Below are 20,908 nucleotides of genomic sequence, written 5' to 3'. Positions count from 1 at the left end.
GTTAGGGTTGGAGTTAGAATTGGGGGGGTTTCCACTGTTAAGGCACATCAGGGGCTCTCCAAACGCGACATGGGATCTGATCTCAATTCCAGCCAATTCTCCAAATGGTGCTCCTTCCCTTCTAAGCTCTGCTATGTTCCCAAACAGTGGTTTACCCCCACACATGGGGTGTCAGCCTACTCAGGACAAATTGCACAACAACTTTTGGGGTCCATTTTCTCCTCTTACCCTTAAGAAAATAAAAAATTGGGGGCAAAAAGATCATTTTTGTGGAAAAAAATGATTTTTTTTATTTTTATGACTCTGTTATAAACTTCTATGAAGCATTTGGGGGTTCAAAGTGCTCACCACATATCTAGATAAGTTCCTTGGGGGTCTAGTTTCCAAAATGGGGTCATTTGTGGGGGTTTTCCACTGTTTAGGCACATCAGGGGCTCTCCAAATGCGACATGACACCCGCAGATCATTCCATCAAAGTCTGCATTCCAAAACGTCACTACTTCCCTTCCGAGCCCCAACATGTGCCCATACAGTAGTTTTCTCCACATATGGGGTATCAGCGTACTCAGGACAAATTGGACAACAACTTTTGGGGTCCAATTTCTCCTATTACCCTTGGGAAAATAAAAAAATTGGGGACTAAAAGATCATATTTGTGGAAAAAATATGATTTTTTTTATTTTCAAATATAAACTTTTGTGAAGCACTTGGGGGATCAAAGTGCTCACCACACATCTAGATAAGTTCCTTAGGGGGGTCAAGTTTCAAAAATGGGGTCACTTGTGGGGGGTTTCCACTGTTCAGACACATCAGGGGCTCTCCAAACGCGACATAGCGTCCGATCTCAATTCCAGCCAATTTTGCGTTGAAAAAGTCAAACGTCGCTCCTTTCCTTCTGAGCTCTGCCATGTGCACAAACAGTGGTTTACCCCCAGATATGGGGTATCGGCGTACTCAGGACAAATTGCACAATAACTTTTAGGGTCCTGTTTCCCTTGGAAAAATAAAAATTGGGTGTGAAAAGATTATTTTTTGGAAAAAATATGATTTTTTTAATTTTACGGCTGTACGTTATAAACTTCTGTGAAGCCCTTGGGGGGTTCAAAGTTCTCACCACACATCTAGATAAGTTCCTTGGGGGGTCTAGTTTCCAAAATGGTGTCATTTGTGGGGGGTTTCCACTGTTTAGGCACATCAGGGGCTCTCCAAACGTGACATGGCGTCCAGCCAATTCTGCGTTGAAAAACTCAAATAGCGCTAATTCCCTTCTGAGCTCTGCCATGCACCCAAACAGTGGTTTACCCCCACATATGGAGTATCAGCATACTCAGGACAAATTGCACAATAACTTTTGGGGTCCTGTTTTCCTTGGGAAAATAAAAATTGGGGGTGAAAAGATCATTTTTGTGGAAAAAATTTGATTTATTTTATTTTACGGCTGTACGTTATAAACTTCTGTGAAGCCCTTGGGGTTTCCAAGTTCTCACCACACATCTAGATAAGTTTCTTGGGGGGTCTGGTTTTCAAAATGTGGTCACTTGTGGTTGGTTTCCACTGTTTAGGCACATCAGGTGCTCTCCAAATGCGACATGGCGTCCGATCTCAATTCCAGATAATTTTGTGTTGAAAAAGTCAAACGGCGCTCCTTCCCTTCCGAGCTCTGCCGTGTGCCGAAACAGTGGTTCCCCCCACATATCGGGTATCAGCGTACTCAGGACAAATTGCACAATGACTTTTCTGGTCCAATTTCTCCTGTTACCCTCTGTAAAATAAAAAAAATTGGACCTGAAGTAATTTTTTTGTGAAAAAAGTTAAATGTTCATTCAGTGATATCTAGGATGTGTTATTTTATATATACTGTATATATTAGTCACAAACTTGATATACTCGGAATTGAATATTTATCATTATTTTGTTTTTTCAGTTTTATACCTCCTATGACACCGGATGTGGCAATGTTTTCAGAAATGATTGGCTCAGCATTTTCAATAGGTATAGTGGCCTATGCTGTGGCTGTTTCTGTGGGTAAAGTGTATGCCACCAAATACAACTATTCTATAAATGGGAATCAGGTATGTGTTCTCTGTATATTTCAATAATTATATCATGCTATACTATGACCATGTGTAAATATCACATACTGGGGCATATTTATTAGAGATGAGCAAATATTTTGAAATTCAAAATGACCAGGTTCATCGTTCACTTTTTCCCAAAAATTGGATTCACATCTAATCAATTTGCCACAAATTGTAAGTATGGAAAAACCTCCAACTGAGCTTAAAACATGTGTGCCATACTCTTAGATCACCTAGTACAGTAATAAACTCTCTTTAAATTCATTAACCCCTTAACAACCAGTGGTATTTTTGGTCTTGCATTTTCATGCTTCACTCCTTTCTTTCCCAGAACCATAACTTTTTAATTTTTGGTCAAAATGGCTATATGAGGGCTTATTTTTTGAGGGACAAGTTGTACTTTTGAACGACACCATTGGTTTTATCATGTCATGTATTCAAAAACGGGAAAAAAATTCCAAGTGCGATGAAATTGCAAAAAAAGTGCAATCTCACACTTGTTTTTTGTTTGCTTTTTTACTTGGTTCACTAAATGCTTAAACTGACCTGCCACTATGATTCTCCAAGTCATTACAAGTTCATAGACACCAAACATGTCTAGGTTCTTTTTTATCGAAGTGTTGAAAAAAAATTCCAAACTTTGTTATAAAAAATTGCGCCATTTTCTGATACCTGTAGCGTCTTAATTTTTCATGATCTCGGGTTGGGAGGGCTTATTTTTTGTGTGCCAAGCTGACGTTTTTAATGATATCATTTTGCTGCAGATACGATCTTTTGATCGCCCGTTATTGCATTGTAATGCAATGTCACGGCAACCAAAAAAACAATTCTGGCATTTTGACTTTTTTTCTCGCTATGCCGTTTAGCGATCAGGTTAATCCTTTTTTATCTGATAGATCGGGTGATTCTGAACACGGCGATACCAAATATGTGTATGTTTGATTTTTTTATTGTTTTATTTTGAATGGGGTGAAAGGTGGGGGGGTGATTTGAACTTTTACAGTGGGTACAGAAAGTATTCAGACCCCTTTAAATTTTTCACTCTTTGTTTCATGTACACTCTTGCACGCCATCTTGACTGAAAAAAAAACAGAAATGTAGAAATTTTTGCAAATTTATTAAAAAAGAAAAACTGAAATATTACATGGTCATAAGTATTCAGGCCCTTTGCTCAGTATTGAGTAGAAGCACCCTATTGAGCTAGTACAGCCATGAGTCTTCTTGGGAATGATGCAACAAGTTTTTCACACCTGGATTTGGGGATCCTCTGACATTCTTCCTTGCAGATCCTCTCCAGTTCCGTCAAGTTGGATGGTGAATGTTGGTGGACAGCAATTTTCAGGTCTCTCCAGAGATGCTCAATTGGATTTAGGTCAGGGCTCTGGCTGGGCCAGTCAAGAATGGTCACAGAGTTGTTCTGAAGCCACTCCTTTATCTTAGCTGTGTGCTTAGGGTCATGTCATTGTCGTGTTGAAATGTTGAACCTTCGGCCAAGTCTGAGGTCCAGAGCACTCTGGAAGGGGTTTTCATCCAGGATATCTCTGTACTTGGCTGCATTCATGTTTCCTTCAATTGCAGCCAGTCATCCTGTCCCTGCAGCTGAAGAACACCCCCATAGCATGATGCTGTCACCACCATGTTTCACTGTTGGGCATGTATTGGGCAGGTGATGAACAGTGCCTGGTTTTCTGCAAAATATTCAGGATTGAGAGTCCTCAGTAGTTGATACCTTTTAATGGCTAACTGAAAAGATGGTAATACATTGCAAGCTTTCGAGACTACTCAGGTCTCTTCATCAGGCTAGACTAATACAAAATCTGAAGTCACATATTTATGCACAATACAGCCTAGAAAAAATGCAATAGATAAGACAAGTGACGTGAAGCAGAACTATCAATATGGGAGAGGGAGAAACATAAATATAAACATTGGACCAGTTCATAGATAAGGAGTCTGGATGTTTTATGGTCCTCTGATTGGGGTCTGGTTCTGTGTTGCCCTGCAAGGTTTTAAAAGGAAATTCCTTAATTGATGTAAAAAGACATAAATCCATGCGACACATTCATTCCAGCACTGAGAGTGTCAAAGTTCGTCATAAATTTGTACTCCCAAACTCGTCTCTCTCTCTGAGATGTGAAGTTACCTTTCAATACCAGTAATTTCATATCCATGCTGCTGTGATCAGGGATACAGAAATGTTTTGCCACAGGTAGATCCATTCTTTTTTCTCTTATTGTGTGACGATGAGCATTCATCCTTGTTCTAAGCTTTTGCCCTGTCTCCCCCACATACAGACCCCCAGTTGGACATTTAGTACAAATAATTAAGTACACCACATTAGATGTAATGCAGGTGAAAGTACCTGGGATCTTGTAGTCCTGATGTGAGTTGGGGATCTTTATCTTGTCCGTGGTCATTATAGATGGACAGGTTTTACATTTTTTCTGGTTGCAAGGAAAGGTTCCTGCAGCTGTTGGAGAGGACAGGGAGCTTCTGACAATGATGCTTCTTAAATTTGGGGGCTGCCTAAAACACAGCAGTGGGGGGTCTGGAAAAATGGATTTTAATCGGGCATCTTTTTGTAGTAAAGGTTGTAATTTCCGTGCAGCTCCCCTTAGCACCTCCAGATTTGGGTTGTAGGTGACTACTAGAGGCACTCGGTTATTTTCTTCTTTAGCTTTGTAATGTAGCAGGTGATTCCTTGACAATCTGGTGGCTCTTGTAATTTGGTTTTCAATTGTTCTTGGATGGTAACCCTGATTCAAAAAGGTTTTTTTGAGGCGACCAAGGTGTTTGTCTCTATCCATGGGGTTGGAACATATACGATTGTATCTGATGGCTTGGCTATAGATAATAGAGTTCTTTATGTGTTTTGGATGGAAACTGTCCCATTTAAGGTATGTTGGATGGTCGATTGGCTTCTGATACAGGGATGTCTCTATTTCATTGTTTTTTAGCTTAATGATGGTGTCCAAAAAATTAATCTCGGTACTGGAGTAGTTGAGTGTTAAATTGATGGTGGGATGAAATTGATTAAACTGTTCGTGGAACGTCTTTAGCTGTTGCTCAGACTCCGTCCAGATGATTAAAATATCATCAATGAAGCGGTAGTAGGCCAGGGGCCTGATGGGGCATGAGGACAAAAAATCGCTTTCAAGCTTGGCCATGAAAAGATTTGCATACTGTGGAGCCATTTTACTTCCCATAGCTGTGCCAGTCTCCTGTAGATAGATCCTGTTGTCAAATTCAAAGTAATTGTGGGTGAGGATGAATTTTATAAGTTTCACCACGGCATCAGCATCAGTCCCTGTGTTTTCCATGAAGAATTTGCAGGCATGTAAACCATCTTGGTGTGGGATATTAGAGTACAAAGATTCCACATCCATGGTGGCCAGGATGGTTCCTTTTGGTAGAGGACCTATTGCTGCTAGTTTATTCAATAGGTCAGTTGTGTCCTGAATGTAGCTGGATGTATCCTTCACCAGTGGTTTAAGAATACCCTCTACCCATCCAGATACCTGCTCAGTGAGGGTGCCCACACATGAAATAATTGGTCTTCCTGGATTTCCAGATTTGTGGATTTTGGGAAGCATGTAGAATGTCCCTATTCTTGGAGTCTCTGGTATCAGGTCATCGCCAGCTCTTATGGACTGGTCAGGCAGACAAGAAACCAACTTGTTTAGTTCCTTGTAATAGTCCTGTGTAGGATCCGACTCCAATTTTCTATAGTAGCATGTGTCCATAAGTTGCCTGTTTGCTTCCTTCATGTAGTCTGACGTATTCATTCATGGACACATGCTACTATAGAAAATTGGAGTCGGATCCTACACAGGACTATTACAAGGAACTAAACAAGTTGGTTTCTTGTCTGCCTGACCAGTCCATAAGAGCTGGCGATGACCTGATACCAGAGACTCCAAGAATAGGGACATTCTACATGCTTCCCAAAATCCACAAATCTGGAAATCCAGGAAGACCAATTATTTCATGTGTGGGCACCCTCACTGAGCAGGTATCTGGATGGGTAGAGGGTATTCTTAAACCACTGGTGAAGGATACATCCAGCTACATTCAGGACACAACTGACCTATTGAATAAACTAGCAGCAATAGGTCCTCTACCAAAAGGAACCATCCTGGCCACCATGGATGTGGAATCTTTGTACTCTAATATCCCACACCAAGATGGTTTACATGCCTGCAAATTCTTCATGGAAAACACAGGGACTGATGCTGATGCCGTGGTGAAACTTATAAAATTCATCCTCACCCACAATTACTTTGAATTTGACAACAGGATCTATCTACAGGAGACTGGCACAGCTATGGGAAGTAAAATGGCTCCACAGTATGCAAATCTTTTCATGGCCAAGCTTGAAAGCGATTTTTTGTCCTCATGCCCCATCAGGCCCCTGGCCTACTACCGCTTCATTGATGATATTTTAATCATCTGGACGGAGTCTGAGCAACAGCTAAAGACGTTCCACGAACAGTTTAATCAATTTCATCCCACCATCAATTTAACACTCAACTACTCCAGTACCGAGATTAATTTTTTGGACACCATCATTAAGCTAAAAAACAATGAAATAGAGACATCCCTGTATCAGAAGCCAATCGACCATCCAACATACCTTAAATGGGACAGTTTCCATCCAAAACACATAAAGAACTCTATTATCTATAGCCAAGCCATCAGATACAATCGTATATGTTCCAACCCCATGGATAGAGACAAACACCTTGGTCGCCTCAAAAAAACCTTTTTGAATCAGGGTTACCATCCAAGAACAATTGAAAACCAAATTACAAGAGCCACCAGATTGTCAAGGAATCACCTGCTACATTACAAAGCTAAAGAAGAAAATAACCGAGTGCCTCTAGTAGTCACCTACAACCCAAATCTGGAGGTGCTAAGGGGAGCTGCACGGAAATTACAACCTTTACTACAAAAAGATGCCCGATTAAAATCCATTTTTCCAGACCCCCCACTGCTGTGTTTTAGGCAGCCCCCAAATTTAAGAAGCATCATTGTCAGAAGCTCCCTGTCCTCTCCAACAGCTGCAGGAACCTTTCCTTGCAACCAGAAAAAATGTAAAACCTGTCCATCTATAATGACCACGGACAAGATAAAGATCCCCAACTCACATCAGGACTACAAGATCCCAGGTACTTTCACCTGCATTACATCTAATGTGGTGTACTTAATTATTTGTACTAAATGTCCAACTGGGGGTCTGTATGTGGGGGAGACAGGGCAAAAGCTTAGAACAAGGATGAATGCTCATCGTCACACAATAAGAGAAAAAAGAATGGATCTACCTGTGGCAAAACATTTCTGTATCCCTGATCACAGCAGCATGGATATGAAATTACTGGTATTGAAAGGTAACTTCACATCTCAGAGAGAGAGACGAGTTTGGGAGTACAAATTTATGACGAACTTTGACACTCTCAGTGCTGGAATGAATGTGTCGCATGGATTTATGTCTTTTTACATCAATTAAGGAATTTCCTTTTAAAACCTTGCAGGGCAACACAGAACCAGACCCCAATCAGAGGACCATAAAACATCCAGACTCCTTATCTATGAACTGGTCCAATGTTTATATTTATGTTTCTCCCTCTCCCATATTGATAGTTCTGCTTCACGTCACTTGTCTTATCTATTGCATTTTTTCTAGGCTGTATTGTGCATAAATATGTGACTTCAGATTTTGTATTAGTCTAGCCTGATGAAGAGACCTGAGTAGTCTCGAAAGCTTGCAATGTATTACCATCTTTTCAGTTAGCCATTAAAAGGTATCAACTACTGAGGACTCTCAATCCTGAATATTTTTCTATCTACTGGCTAACACGGTACAAAGATATACATCTTTCCTGTATCAAAATGGTTTTCTGCACACATACCGCTTAGAATTTTCACCGAAACGTTCTCTTCGCCTCATCAGACCAGGAAATCTTATTTCTCATAGTCTGGGAGTCCTTCTTGTGTTTTTCGCAAACTCTATGCTGGCTTCATATGTCTTGCACTGAGGAGACGCTTCCGTCGGGCCACTTTGCCATAAAGACCCGACTGGTGGAGGGCTGCAGACATAGTTGACTTTGTGGAACTTTCTCCCATCTCCCTACTGCATCAGTGAAGCTCAGCCACAGTGATCTTGGGGTTCTTCTTTACCTCTCTAACCCAGGCTCTTCTCCCACGATTGCTCAGTTTGGCTGGATGGCCAGGTCTAGGAAGACTTCGGGTGGTCCTAAACTTCTTCCATTAAAGGATTATGGAGGCCACTGTGCTCTTAGGAATCTTGAGTACTGCAAAAATTCTTTTGCAGCCTTGGCCAGATCTGTGCCTTGCCACAATTCTGTCTCTGAGCTCTTTGGCCAGTTCATTTGACCTCATGATTCTCATTTGGTCTGACATCCACCGAGAGCTTTGAGGTCTTATATAGACAGGTGTGTGCCTTTACAAATCAAGACCTATCATTTTAATTAAACACAGCTGGACACCAATGAAGGAGTAGAACCATCTCAAGGAGGATCACAAGGAAATGGACAGCATTTGTCTTAAATATGAGTGTCTGAGCAAAGGGTCTGAATACTTATGGCCATGTGATATTTCAGTTTTTCTTTTTTAATAAATTTGCAAAAATGTCTACATTTCTGTTTTTTTTCAGTTAAGATGGGGTGCAGAGTGTACATTAATGAGAAAAATAAATTAACTTTTTTGAATTTACCAAATGGCTGCAATGAAACAGAGTGAGAAAATTTAAAGAAGTCTAAATAGTTTCCGTTTCACAGCGGCATTTAATGGGTTAATAGCCGCGGGTGGATCTTGTCCTGCAAAAAATAAGCTCTCACATGGCCATACTGACTGAAAAATAAAAAAGTTTTGGCTCTGGGATGGAGGGGAGCGAAAAACGAAAACGCAAAACCAAAAAAAGTTCCGGGGGTTAATATGATCACTGCACCAATATTTGAATTCATAGGGGAGTGTAGTTTGCGAAATGAGGTCATATATTGGGGATTTCTGCTGTTCTGACACCTCATGTGACATGGCACTCTTAAACCATTTCAGCAAAATCTGAACTCCAATATGGTGTTTCTTCTGAGTTTTGCACTGTGCCTCAAAAGTAGTTTTTGACCACATATGGGGTATCGGTGTACCCAGGAGACATTGTACAACAAATGTTGTGGTCCATTTTCTTCTGCTAGACTTGTAAAAATGAAAAAATAGCGGCTAAAACAATAGTTTTGTGGGGAAAATTTGTTGTTTTTTTGTTTTTGTATTTTCACAGATCAAAGTTGTAAAATTCTATGAAGCCCCTGGGGGGTTCAAGGTACTCACCACATATCTAGACAGATTCCTTGAGGGATCTAGTTTCCAAAATGGTGTCACTTGCAGGGATTTTCCACTGTTTCGGAATACCAGGGGCTCGCAAAGCATAACATGACACACACACAATTCCATTAAAGTCTGTGTTCCAAAACGTCACTCCTTCCATTCTCCCCTGCTGTGCACGCAAAAAGTAATTTTCCCCCACATATGGAGTATTGGCGTACTCAAGAGAAATTGAACAACAATTTGTGTTGTGCAATTTCTCCTGTTACTCTTATGAAAATAAAAAATTGGGGCTAAAATAACTTTTTTTGTGGGAAAATTTTGATTTTTTTTATTTTCAAAGCTCAACATTATAAACTTCTGTGAAGCACCTGGGTAGTCAAGGTGCTCAACACACATCTAGATACATTTCTTGAGGGTTCTAGTTTCCAAAATGGGGTAACTTGTAGGAAGTTTCCATTATTTAGGCACATCAGGGGGCCTCCAAATGTGACATGACATCCGCTAATGATTCCAGCCAAATTTTGTTCAAAAAGTCAAACAGTGCTTCTAACCTTCCAAACCCTGCTGTGCCCCCAAACAGTAGTTTTCCCCAACATATGGGGTATTGTTGTACGGGATATCCACGTACTCAGGAGAAATTGCACAACAAATTGTATGGTGCAATTTATCCTGTTACCCTTGTGAAAATAAAAAAATTGAGGATCAAATAACTTTTCTGTGTGAAAAATGTGATTTTTTTTTTTTGTTTTCATGCCTCCACTTTATAAATTTCTGTGAAGCACCTGTGGGTTCAAGGTGTTCACCACACATCTAGATAAGTTCCTTGAGGGGTCTAGTTTCCAAAATGGGGTCACTTGTGAAGGGTTTTCCCATTAGGGCTAGAGTTAGGGTTAGGGCTAGGGGTGTGTTGGGGTTAGGGTTGGAGTTAGAATTGGGGGGTTTCCACTGTTTTGGCACATCAGGGGCTTTCCAAACGCGACATGGCGTCCGATCTCAATTCCAGCCAAAAAAGTCAAATGGCGCTGCTTCCCTTCCGAGCTTCTGCCATGTGCCCAAATAATGGTTTACCCCCACATATGGGGTATCAGGGTACTCAGGACAAATTGCAGAATAACTTTTGGGGTCCTGTTACTCTTGGGAAAATAACAATTGGGGCTGAAAAGATCATTTTTGTGGAAAGAATGATTTTTTAAATGTACGGCTGTACGTTATAAACTTCTGTGAAGCCCTTGGGGGTTCAAAGTGCTCACCACATATCTAGATAAGTTCCTAGGGGGGTCTAGTTTCCAAAATGGGGTCACTTGTGGGGGGTTTCCACTGTTTAGGCACATCAGGAGCTCTCCAAACTTGACATGGCATCTGATCTGAATTCCAGCCAATTTTGCAGTGAAAAAGTCAAACGGCGCTCCTTCCCTTCCGAGCTCTGCCATGCGCCCAAACAGTGGTTCCCCCCCACATATCAGGTATCAGCGTACTCAGGACAAATCGCACAATAACTTTTCCAGTACAATTTCTCCTGTTACCCTTGGTAAAATAAAAAAATTTAACCTGAAGTAATTTTTTTGTGAAAAAAGTTAAATGTTCATTTCTTTTTAGGCATTCAAAAAATTCCTGTGAAGCACCTGAAGGGTTAATAAACTTCTTGAATCTGGTTTTGAGCACCTTGAGTGGTGCAGTTTTTAGAATGGTGTCATTTTGGGTATTTTCTATCATATAGACCCCTCAAAGTGACTTCAAATGTGATGTGGTCCCTAAAAATAAAATGGTGTTGTAAAAATGAGAAATCGCTGGTCAAATTTTAACCCTTATAACTTCCTAGCAAAAAAAAAAAGTGCTTCCAAAATTGTGCTGATGTAAAGTAGACATGTGGGAAATGTTATTTATTAACTACTTTGTGTCACATAACTCTCTGATTTAAGGGCATAAAATTTCAAAGTTTGAAAATTGCAAAATTTTCAAAATTTTTGCCATATTTCCGCCTTTTTTCATAAATAAACGCAAGTTATAGCGAAGAAATTTTACCAGTAAAGTGAAGTAAAATATGTCATGAGAAAACAATCTCAGAATTGCCTAGATCCGTTGAAGCGTTCATGAAGTACAATATGTCCCGAAAAAACAGAGTTATTACCCCATAAAGTGACACTTTGTAAAACTTTAGACAGAATTGTAAAATTTGGCCTAGTCATGTTCAGGAAGTGAAAACAGGCTTGGGGGTGAATGGGTTAATACAGCCATTGTTCAAGTGAGCTTAACATATATGGCTAGAAATCGGGAAGTAGGGTAAGTGTATGAAGCTATTTTTCACTGTGTCCTGTCATGTACACTATTTGGCTGAATGGCTGTGCATGAGGTCATGTGAGCCTTCTAGGGCTCATGCAATCTTCTGCTTTGTGTAAACTGGCGCTGGGCATATTTTTGGAGATCTGCCCAAATTGAATTGCAAATTGTTCAAATACACAGTGTCCAGCAAATTTCCTACAATTTTACACAAATTAGACTCACATTCATTCTTCTCTCATATTTATCAATATTGCTTCATTCTTAGACTAAGGATGTACTATAGAGGTAAAGGAAAGTGCACACAATAGGATGACCCTATTAGAGGAGAAAAATATATATAAAAAATGGTATTGCATCTAGAAGGATATGAGGTACCTCCTTAAAAATACTAGATGCTGCTGATTCGTTGCTGTAAGATAAAGCCCAGAAAAAATTCAGATTCAGTAGGAATAAAATACTTTAAGGTTCGGCTGTGCGACTGGATAAATAGTTCTTGCAGCCATAGTGTTAGAAAACATTTTTTTAATTTCACTGCACTCTATAAGACCGCACTGACATCTTTTTCAAGTTAAAAAAAATATATATGTTTTTTGAACTTGAAAAGGTCACCAGTTTGGCATTGAAACGCGTGGTGTGAGGCAGTGACGGGTATTATATGCAAGTGACGCTATGTATCCCCCAGGATGCGCATAGAAGCTGGAGTGCATTGCAGTCACAGATATAGCTGTGGTTGCAATGCAGAATAAAAGTAAGTGTGGTCTTGGGCAAGCTATTTGTTCAAGGCAGATTTAAGAAAACCCCACATGGGCTTTTATTTTTGGACCGAACTACAGGATGGTAGTGGGGCTGTTTGCTTCATCCAGCCGGGTCTTACAAATAACCCATGGCCACAGATTCCATTTAAAAACCCTGCAGTAAAGGGTTGAGTGTGTCAGTGTTTGTTTGCAAGCTGCAGAGCAGGTGGCTCTGCAACATCTGGCTTGTGTGAAGTCAACACAGAGTCAAGGCAAGCAAATGCCTGGTGCCCCTCAATGTGACATGGTGGTGCAACCGGTCTTGGATACGGACTGTTTTGATAACCCAGCTGCGATCTGGAGGATACCGTGTGCTTTCATTTTGTGAGTTTTTGAATATTAAATATGTTTGCTTTTTGAACTTTACATGATCACTGCCTCATTACTGCACGGTGTGAACACCGCCATACTACAGTAGTTAAATTTTTTAAAAAAATCTTCCACTCCAGAAACAAGAATAGTTTATCCAGCTGTGCAGCGTATCTTTAAAGTGTTTTTAAACACTTTAAAGTGTTTTTTTCATACTGGTATAATTCTTAGAGTGGACAGACTTAACATGTCCGCCTTTTAAGGAAAGTGTGCCTCTTTCCTGTAAAGCCACATCATCTTGTTGGACAAGGCACAAACAGTGTCTAAAACACAATATAAATACTGCGCAGGTTATGAAAGTCAGGTTTTTGGAACAAAATATGAAGGAATTTTGGCACATTTTACTTGATAAATGTTTCTCATTGCATCTAAACAAAATTATTCAGGGTAGACCAAAATGTTTAGATTTGCTGATGGGTGTAAATCTACATTATGAAATGTAAATGTAGAAGCATGGACATCAACGTATTATGTAAAAGTATTGCTCCATTACACTGTACAAAATGCCCGTTTCTATCTTCTTGTAGGAATTTATTGCATTTGGGATCAGCAACATTTTCAGTGGAGCATTTTCTTGCTTTTGTGCCACCACCGCCTTGTCACGTACAGCTGTCCAGGAAAGCACTGGTGGAAAGACTCAGGTTAGCCAGAGCTTCGTATTGGGGCAATTTTCTCTCTTCACCAGTTCCTTTTGCATTTTAAATAATAAGAATATATTTGTAGGATATATAATCTAATATGTAATAATATATTGTGTTGCAGATAGCTGGCCTCATTTCAGCCTTTATTGTGCTAATTGCTATAGTGGCACTTGGGAGACTCCTTGAACCACTGCAGAAGGTAAGGAACTCAATTTTTGATTTTGTTTAATTTGGAGCAGGTTACTTATTAATTGCCATGCTTCTAGCATTTGCTGACAGCCTGCTTACCTTATACACTGTATTTGCAGTTGTGAAATTGTTAACCTATAATGCAAAACAGATATCTTTTCAATAAAATTAAATTAATATTCCAGTAAGTGGTCACAATTTAATGGGAATCTGACAACAGATTTTTTTCTATGTAATCTGAGAACAGCAAGAGATAGGGGTTAAAACACTGAACTCAACCAAATGTTACATTTCCGGCTGTGTGGTGTTGTTTATTTACACTAAAGATATAATCACATTGTGATTATCATTGCTGTGGATAGCTGGTGAGCACTTGCAAATCCGACTCCGCCCCCTTCTGTGATAGGCACATCACTGTCTTGTGTGGGCGGGGTTAACTGTCGTGTGGGCGGGATTAGCTTTCTCAGGGCTGCTGAATTGCTAAATCTAAAAACTTTGTGTCAGAACAGCAGCACCAGTAAATTAAGTAATATGTGGATTCAGCTTCTCTTTACCTACATTATGCTGCTCTCAGATGTGGTAGTAAAAATCTGCTGACAAATTCCCTTTAAATTGAAGATAATCAGGGTGCTCACTGTTTATTATCTGGTGCTCAGAGGTAAAATCCAACAATGAATATAATACAAAAAACCTCGGCACACACAAAAAAGGAATGAATTTCCAATGATCAAAGATCAAAATTTATTGCATATCATAATTTCATGTCAAGATAGACCAAAAATATTACAAAAAACAAGTGATCCACAGAATAAAATTCAACGTTTCGGCTATAATGCCTTTTTCAAGAATTTATCTGTGGGAATAATGATCCATAGACATCAGAATGAGGTTCATCATATAAGTCACACAAGTGTGGATGGCCAATTGAAAGGGTCCGTGGATCACTTGTTTTTTGTAATATTTTTGGTCTATCTTGACATGAAATTATGATATACAATAAATTTTGATCTTTGATCATTGGAAATTCATTCCTTTTTTGTGTGTGCCAAGGTTTTTTGTATTAAATTCCCTTTAAAGATAATAGTCGAAATGTTATGACATGCTGCATAATGATATTTGAAAAGTGATTTCTCCATAACAAATACGACATTTGTGTTAAATAAAGCTCAATGGCATTATTTTATGGCAAATATATAATAGTCCTCGACTGCAGTGAACAAGATAATTGATTAGAAGCAACCATATACAGTATTTAACAGCCACTAGGCCATTATGCACACGCAAAATAAGATCACATAGAATAGTCATTTTTAACCTGGTTCCTTGGAAAGATTGATAAACTGATGAATCTCAAGTAGAACATAAAATGCTTTAATCTTTCCTAGATTTTTGATGTTAGACATATAAATGAAAGGTTTCTGGGTAGTAGAAAAACTTTCTAGGAGGCCACCTAAGGTAAGATGGCAGAGAATTATGTTCACATGAATGGATACAAAAACGTCCATGTTCCATCCAGAAAATTCATATGACTTTTTTTTTCATTTGTCGTCCATGTGCAAGCGGCTATTAACAATTTACAAGACTAAAGCTATGTTCACACTAGGCGTTTTTTTCAACAATTTTTTTTAATGCAAAGTCTATGAGATTTCAGAAATATCATGCACGCAGCTTGGCTTTTTTGCTTGTTTTTTGTGTCAGTATTTTGTGCATTTGCTTGGTTTTTGCAGAATAAAGCAAGTAACTTCTTTCAGGGTGTGTGCACATATAAGCGTTTTTTTTCTCGTTTTTTAAGCGTTTTTACTGGCAAAAAGGCTTAAAAAACGCTTACAAGAAGCATCCCATTCATTTGAATGAATTCCGCACTTTTTGTGCATATTGATGCGTTTTTTTCCGTGAAAAAAACGCATCGCGGTAAAAAACGCAGCATGCTCATTAATTTCGCAGAAAAATCCGCATTTCTAACTATATTCTATGAGACTGGGGATGCTCTGGAAAAAACGTGCGGAAAAACGTGTTTTCTGGGAAGGAGTCTGGGTTTTTTTGTCAGGAATTTTCTGCATACGTGGGTACATAGCCTCAGTGTTTTTTTTTTTCTCTTCAGCGTTTTTCACCCATTGAACGAAATGGGTGGTGAAAAAAAACACTGAAAAATGCAGGTGTAAGGTTTTGCTGCATTATTTGGGCCAAAACATGATGAAGTAGAATCAGATTGGTTTTCTTTAGGCACTAACCTTTATTAGCGTACACAAGAGACAAATGTAGCATGACAAAACACAAGAAAAACGCAAGAAAAAACAAGCAAAACCTGTTTGTTTTTTTTTCAGCAGCTTCTGTACTGCCAAGAGAGTAGGTTTTGCAGCAGAAAAAAATGCAGAAAAAAAGTCTAGTGTGAACATAGCCTAATTGCAGCTTGATAGGTTAAAAAATGTCAATGTATCTGTAAAAAATGGGTGCCATAGAGTTACTCCGAATGAAAACCGATTTTTTTTTTTTTTGTGGCGTACCCATAGAGTTGAATGGGTGAGTCTCATCTGACATGAGGAAGAAACTAGTGCACATTGAGATGTTTTACGTTTAAATTCTGTCATCTGCACTACCCATTGAATAATATTGGTTTGAGTGCAGTCTTGTGGTGTCCAGTTTTTTATCGACAGCACTCACACAGAATACACGGTCGTGTGAACCTATGACAATGGAAAGTGTTTCCTTTACCTTAACCCCTTCCTGACATCCGACGTACTATCCCGTCCACGGTACCCGGGCCCGTATGACCGTGGACGGGATAGTACGTCTACCGCGATCAGCGGCGCCCACGTGGTGAGCGCCGCTGATCGCGGCCGGGTGTCAGCTGATTATCACAACTGACACCCGGCACTATGTGTCAGGGGCGGTCACAGACCGCCCCCGACACCTTAACCCCTTGCACACCGCGATCAAACATGATCACGGTGTACCGGGAGTTAAAGGGAAGCATCGGGAGGGAGGGGGCTCCCTCCGTGCTTCCCTGAGCCCCCCACGGCAGCGCAATGTGCAGCGCTGCTGCGGGGGGCTCCTATCCTCCAGGCCCCCGAATCCAAGATGGCGACGGGGACCTGAGGAAGCTGGCTTCCTCAGTGCCTGCAAAGCGCAGGCAAGAGGAAGTCTTCTTCAATGCCTGTGACAGATTGCTGATCTGTCACAGTGATCTGTGATGTGACAGATCAGCGATCTGTCACAGGACAGTGATGTCCCACCTGGGACTATGTAATAAAGTAAAAAAAAAATAAAAAAAAATGTAAAAATAAATTTAAAAAAATCGCCAAATAAATTAGAAAAAAAAAAAAAAATATTCCCTCAATAAATCCATTTTTTGGAAATAATAAAAAAAAAAACAATAAAAGTACACATATTAGGTATCGCCGCGTCCGTAATGACCCGCCCTATAAAACTGTCCCATTAGTTAACCCTTTTAGCAAACCCCTTAAAAAATAAAAATAAAAAACGAAGCAAAAAATAATGATTTATTATCATACCGCCAAACAAAAAGTGTAATAACGCGCGATCAAAAAGACGCATATAAATATCCATGGTACCGCTGAAAACGTCATCTTGTCCCGCAAAAAACGAGCTGCCACACAGCATCATCAGCGAAAAAATAAAAAAGTTATAGCTCGCAGAATAAAGCGATGCAAAAATAATTATTTTTTATATAAAATAGTTTTCATTGCATAAAACTGACAAAAACATAAAAAAACGACCTAAATGAGGTATCGCTGTAACCGTACTGACCCGAAGAATAAAACCGCTTTATCAATTTTACCGCACGCGGAACGGTGTAAACGCACCCCCCCAAAAGAAATTCATGAAACGCTGGTTTTTGTTCATTCTGCGTCCCAAAAATAGGAATAAAAAGCGATCAAAAAATGTCACGTGCCCAAAAATGGTACCAATAAAAACGTCAACTCGTCCCGCAAAAAATAAGACCTCACATGACTCAGTGGGTCAAAATACGGAAAAATTATAGCTCTCAATATGTGGTGATGCAAAAACTATTTTACAATAAAAAGCGTCTTTTAGCGTGTGACAGCCGCCAAACATAAAAACCGCCATAAATAGTAAGTCAAACCCCCCGTTATCACCCCCTTAGTTAGGGAAAAATAATAAAACTAAAAAAAAAGTATTTATCTCCATTTTCCCGTTAGGGTAAGGCTGTGTGCACACGCTGCGGATTAGGTGCGGATTCATCCGCGCGGATTTTGTAAAATCCGCAGGTGAAAAGACCTGCGGTTTTACCTGCGGATTGCTCTGCGGTTTTGTCCTGCGGTTTTTCATCTCCTCAATAGAGGAGATGGCAAACCGCAGGAGAATCCGCAGAAAGAATTGACATGTCAATTCTTTCTGCGGATTGAAAACCGCAGATAATCCGCGCGGAAAATTCCGCACCGTCTGCACTGCGGTTTTTGATTCCCATAGGGAATCATGGTACTGTACACCGCAGCAAAAACTGCTGCTGGTCCGCAGCGGCCAAAACTGCTGCGGAACCGCAGCAAAATCCGCAGCGTGTGCACACAGCCTTAGGGCTAGGGTTAGGGCTAGGGTTAGGGCTAGGGTTAGGGCTAGGGTTAGGGCTCAGATTAGGGTTAGGGGTGTGTTGGGGTTAGGGTTGGAGTTATAATTGGGGGTTTCCACTGTTTGGGCACATCAGGGGCTCTCCAAATGCAACATGGCGTCTGATCTCATTTCCAGCCAATTCTGAGTTGAAAAAGTCAAATGGTGCTCCTTCCCTTCCAAGCTCTGCCATGCGCCCAAACAGTGTTTTACCCCCACATGTAGGGTATCAGCCTACTCAGGACAAATTGCAAAACAATTTTTGGGGTCCAATTTCTCCTGTTACCCTTAGGAAAATAAAAAATTGGGGGCAAAAATATAATTTTTGAGGAAAAAAATGATTTTTTTTATTTTCACGTCCGAGTGTTATAAACTTCTGTGAAACACTTGGGGGTTCAAAGTGCTCACCACACATCTAGATAAGTTCCGTGGGGGGTCTAGTGTCCAAAATGGGGTCACTTGTGGGGAGTTTCAATAGTTTAGGTACATCAGGGGCTCTCCAAACGCACATGACACCCGCAGACCATTCCATCAAAGTCTGCATTCCAAAACGTCACTGCTTCCCTTCCGAGCCCCGACGTGTGTCCATACAGTAGTTTTCTCCCACATATGGGGTGTCAGCGTACTCAGGACAAATTGGACAACAACTTTTGGGGGTCCAATTTCTCCTGTTACCCTTGGGAAAATGAAACAATTGGGGACTAATTGATCATGTTTCTGGAAAAAATACGATTTTTTTATTTTCATGCCCTGGCATTATAAACTTCAGTGAAGCCCTTGGGGGTTCAAAGTGCTCACCTCACATCTAGATAAGTTCCGTAGTGGGTCTAGTTTTCAAAATGGGGTCATTTGTGGGGGGTTTCCACTGTTTAGGTACATTAGGGGCTCTCCAAAGGCAACATGACACCCGCAGACCATTCCATCAAAGTCTGCATTCCAAAACGTCACTACTTCCCTTCCGAGCCCCGACGTGTGCCCATACAGTAGTTTTCTCCCACATATGGGGTATCAGCATACTCAGGACAAATTGGACAACAACTTTTGGGGTCCAATTTCTCCTGGTACCCTTGGGAAAATAAAAAAAAATGGTGACTAAAAGATCATGTTTGTGGAAAAAATACGAATTTTTTATTTTCACGCCCGGGCGTTATAAACTTCTGTGAAGCACTGGGGGGTTCAAAGTGCTCACCACACATCTACATAAGTTCCTTGGGGGGTCTAGTTTCCAAAATGGTGTCATTTGTGGGGGGTTTCCACTGTTTAGGTACATCAGGGGTTTTCCAAACGCGACATGGTGTCCGATCTCAATTCCAGCCAAAAACGTCAAATGGCGCTGCTTCCCTTCCGAGCTCTGCCATGCGCCCAAATAGTGGTTTACCCCCACATGTGGGGTATCAGCGTACTCAGGACAAATTGCACAATAACATTTAGGGTCCTGTTACCCTTGGAAAAATAAGAATTGAGGGTGAAAAGATCATTTTTGTGGAAAAAATATGATTTTTTAATTGTATGGCTTTATGTTATAAACTTCTGTGAAGCCCATGGGGGTTCAAAGTTCTCACCACACATCTAGATAAGTTCCTTAGGGGGTCTAGTTTCCAAAATGGTGTCATTTGTGGGGGGTTTCCACTGTTTTGGTACATCAGGGGTTTTCCAAACGCGACATGGTGTCCGATCTCAATTCCAGCCCAAAACGTCAAATGGCGCTGCTTCCCTTCCGAGCTCTGCCATGCGCCCAAATAGTGGTTTACCCCCACATGTGGGGTATCAGCGTACTCAGGACAAATTGCACAATAACTTTTAGGGTCCTGTTACCCTTGGAAAAATAATAATTGAGGGTGAAAAGATCATTTTTGTGGAAAAAAATATGATTTTTTAATTGTATGGCTTTATGTTATAAACTTCTGTGAAGCCCATGGGGGTTCAAAGTTCTCACCACACATCTAGATAAGTTCCTTAGGGGGTCTAGTTTCCAAAATGGTGTCATTTGTGGGGGATTTCCACTGTTTTGGTACATCAGGGGTTTTCCAAACGCGACATGGTGTCCAATCTCAATTCCAGCCAAAAACGTCAAATGGCGCTTCTTCCCTTCCGAGCTCTGCCATGCGCCCAAATAGTGGTTTACCCCCACATGTGGGGTATCAGCGTACTCAGGACAAATTGCACAATAACTTTTATGGTCCTGTTACCCTTGGGAAAATAAAAATTGGGGTGAAAAGATCATTTTTGTGGAACAAATATGATTTTTTAATTGTACCGCTGTACGTTATAAACTTTTGTAAAGCCCTTGTGGGTTCAAAGTTCTCACCACATATCTAGATAAGTTCCTTGGGGGGTCTAGTTTGCAAAATGGGGTCACTTGTAGGGGGTTTCCACTGTTTAGGTACATCAGGGACTCTCCAAACGTGACATGGCGTCCAATCTGAATTCCAGCCAATTTTGCATTGAAAAAGTCAAACGGCGCTCCTTCCATTCTGAGCCCTGCCATGCGCCGAAACAGTCGTTCCCCCCCACATATCAGGTATCTGCGTACTCAGGACAAATTGCACAATAACTTTTGCAGTCCAATTTCTCCTGTTACCCTTGGTAAAATAAAAAAAATTGAACCTGAATTATTTTTTTTATGAAA

General features: G+C 40.4%; 1 protein-coding gene across 1 annotated transcript in view; it reads left to right on the top strand.

Moving 5' to 3' along the window:
* LOC141087760 (pendrin-like) overlaps positions 1-20,908 on the top strand; it is a 63,036-nt gene that overhangs the window by 21,412 nt on the left and 20,716 nt on the right. Inside the window, exons 9-11 of the mRNA XM_073573557.1 lie at positions 1,925-2,072; positions 13,390-13,503; positions 13,625-13,702. Of these exons, the coding sequence (XP_073429658.1) occupies positions 1,925-2,072; positions 13,390-13,503; positions 13,625-13,702 (340 nt within the window). The remainder of the gene's footprint in view (positions 1-1,924; positions 2,073-13,389; positions 13,504-13,624; positions 13,703-20,908) is intronic.

Source organism: Dendrobates tinctorius, unplaced genomic scaffold (genome assembly GCF_039654945.1).
Source record: "Dendrobates tinctorius isolate UK_male_01 unplaced genomic scaffold, ASM3965494v1 ptg000035l, whole genome shotgun sequence".
NCBI classification, from domain to species: Eukaryota; Metazoa; Chordata; class Amphibia; order Anura; family Dendrobatidae; genus Dendrobates; species Dendrobates tinctorius.
This window is presented reverse-complemented; position numbering and strand designations above follow the sequence as displayed.